Source organism: Anticarsia gemmatalis, chromosome 5 (genome assembly GCF_050436995.1).
Source record: "Anticarsia gemmatalis isolate Benzon Research Colony breed Stoneville strain chromosome 5, ilAntGemm2 primary, whole genome shotgun sequence".
NCBI lineage: Eukaryota > Metazoa > Arthropoda > Insecta > Lepidoptera > Erebidae > Anticarsia > Anticarsia gemmatalis.
Window position 1 is genome coordinate 9,722,268 of NC_134749.1, and position 2,784 is coordinate 9,725,051.

Here is a 2,784-nt window from a genome sequence, read left to right on the forward strand (position 1 = left end):
TGTTTTTGTTCATGTTATTTGACATGGTCTATAATACACACTTTATCGATTTTTATTTGCGAGTCAAAAATACCCTTAACCTGCAAATAAACTCGGTGTAAACACTAGGTGTAAACGTGTAAAAAATAGTGTAGGTATATTCTAATTAATTTAATTTATTTTTCCTATAAACCGTTTATTGCTATAGCGCAGAAGTTTACTTGTGTGGTACGACACTACCAAACGACTGACAGATTTGACTTAAACTAACACAAGTTGACACAACTTTGACGTTTATTGTAGAAGTTATCAAGTTACACAAAAACATCAACAACACGAGTTGTTTGATAAATACGCTAAAAAAGGAATAATCACTAAACTTTAAAAATGTCCGATGACTTCATACCTTTGAATCAAAGCACTCCCGTGCAACAGAAGTGGCAACCAGCGAGAAATCACCATCAACGATTCAATAATCAGAATCAAAATTCAAGTGGTCAATGGGGTCCCAAGCGGCATAATAACAAATGGGGTAAAAATAATTCACGGAGTAGTTTTGAGGTGAGCAATTGATTTGATCTCGTATTCTATGTTATTAAATTGTTTTTTACTCGTAAGAGATGTTCGAACATTACGACTGGTAAAATTAGTATGAGACGGGACAGAGAGATAAAAACAAAGAGCTGAGCAAAAAACAATTAAAAATAGACAAAAAAACATGTTAGTAACTTATTAATTATTTATTTAACTGCACGTTTGGCGCTGTGGTTTAAGCGGTCACCTCGCCGCAACAACCGGAGCGCCGCGTGTGGTGGGTTCGAATCCCACCCGGGACAAATCTTTGTGTGATGAGCACGAGTATTTGTTCTGAGCCTGGATGTTAATGTATCTATATAAGTATGTATTTAGAAGTATATAAGTATGTTTATCAGTTATTTGGTTACCATAGTAGGTACAAGCTCTGCTTAGTTTGGAATCAAATGACCATGTGTGAGTTGTCCAATCATATTTATTTATTTATTATCAGTACTTTAACAACCTTTAAATTAACTATGTTATTAAACATTCTGATTTCAGGGTAACACAAGCAACTCTATCAACATAGATGACTATCTAAATCCCAGTATGTTGGAAGATCCATGGGCGCGCTTACGACAGCAAAATCAAGCTAATACCAGTAAATAATTGTGAAGTAGCTACAGTCAAATGTTGAATACACTGCCCTAAGAAGTATTTATTGATACTATCTACCATTTCAGATTCATCACATGTAATGAAATCTCTTGCTATGCCTATACATGTATACATAGCAAGGGATTTCATTATATGTTTGTTTATGTTGAGAGATGTTTTAATATTTGGCTGATAGTCTTAGGTCCTTATTAATTGTTAGTAAAATAAGTAGTATTTATTAGTACTGATAATAATTTTTTGATGCAGTTTTCGAATGATGCAGTTTTATTACTAACTTTTTTAGTAAACATGAAATCAAATAGGTACTTTGTACCCAGTTGTATGATCTTAGTATGAAATGTAAACAGCTGCATTGCAAGCATTGATTCATCAAAAATCTGTAAAAACTGGAAACTTAATGCATAAGAGTGATGATAGGAAACCTAGCCTTATATAATTACCTTAGTGGTGGAGCACAATCAAGCAATCATGGAATTAAGCAAATATTGTAATTTTTTATTGTAGACTGTGGATTAAAAATATTCTATGCTTTTTTAGCTAAATGCAGAAATTAATTTAATAAGAATAAATATCATATATGAATTAATATTATAAATTTAGAAGCTTTAGCTTTAGCTCTTAGGAAAATTATGCCATCTTTATTACATTAATGTGTATTCAAGCGATATTTATGAGCATCACTTTACAGTGAATGATGTTTCTGCATTTGGCTGTTTATAACATAGGTATATTCCAATCCGGCAGAACTAGTAACTATCAGTTAATATAACTTGAAAAATAAATTCAGTAAAATATTTAGTATATAAATGTTGATACTTTAGCCGAAGCTAGCAAATAACTGTCTTACTAAAAAGAAGTATGTAAGATTTTCAATCACTTTAGAAGTTAAATAACTGTAGTGTAAGAGATTGATGTTTCAATCTATGCTAATATTATAAAGCTGAAGAGTTTATTTGTTTGTTTGTTTGTTTCTTAGAACGCGCTAATCTCAGGAACTACTGGTCTGATTTGAAAAAATCTTTCAGTGTTAGATAGTCTATTTATCGAGGAAGGCTATAGGCTATATAACATCACGCTACGACCATTAAGAGCGGAGAAGCAACGAAAAATGTTACAAAAACGGGGAAAATTGTGACCCATTCTCTCTTCGGTGACGCAAGCGAAATTGCGTGGGTCAGCTAGTACTGTACAAAGGACAGTTGGTTTGACAAAAAAATCTTGTAGGTAACAGTGTTTACATTATAGGTTCCTCATTGAAAAATTGTTATTAAATGATGGATTGAGAGATGGTTCTATGATACTTACACTGAATCAATTTTATACCACTTATTAAGCGAAATTATGTTTATTCGAACTATTTACATGTAGCTAGATAAAATAAATAATCTTTTTATACAAGAGCTGTATTTTACTGTTTGGTCATAAGATTATCGAAATTAACTCCAAGACTAGCTAAGGGTAAGAACTTCTCTAGGGCCATGGTGTCCTTTGCAATGATCAAATCTAAAATTAAACAACTTGATGGTTTTGGTTAGGCTAATGGTTCCTTGAATTCCCATTGTTACTATAAGTTAATATCAAAGGTAGGTATCTGCCTAAAGTTGTACCTAA

General features: G+C 32.2%; 1 protein-coding gene across 1 annotated transcript; it reads left to right on the forward strand.

Moving 5' to 3' along the window:
* The first annotated feature begins 259 nt into the window (after positions 1-259).
* Positions 260-2,571, forward strand: LOC142973387 (uncharacterized). The gene is made up of 2 exons (XM_076115054.1): positions 260-540; positions 1,057-2,571. The coding sequence occupies exons 1-2, from the start codon at positions 367-369 to the stop codon at positions 1,162-1,164; spliced, it is 282 nt and encodes a 93-aa protein (XP_075971169.1). The 5' UTR covers positions 260-366; the 3' UTR covers positions 1,165-2,571.
* The last annotated feature ends 213 nt before the right edge of the window (positions 2,572-2,784 follow it).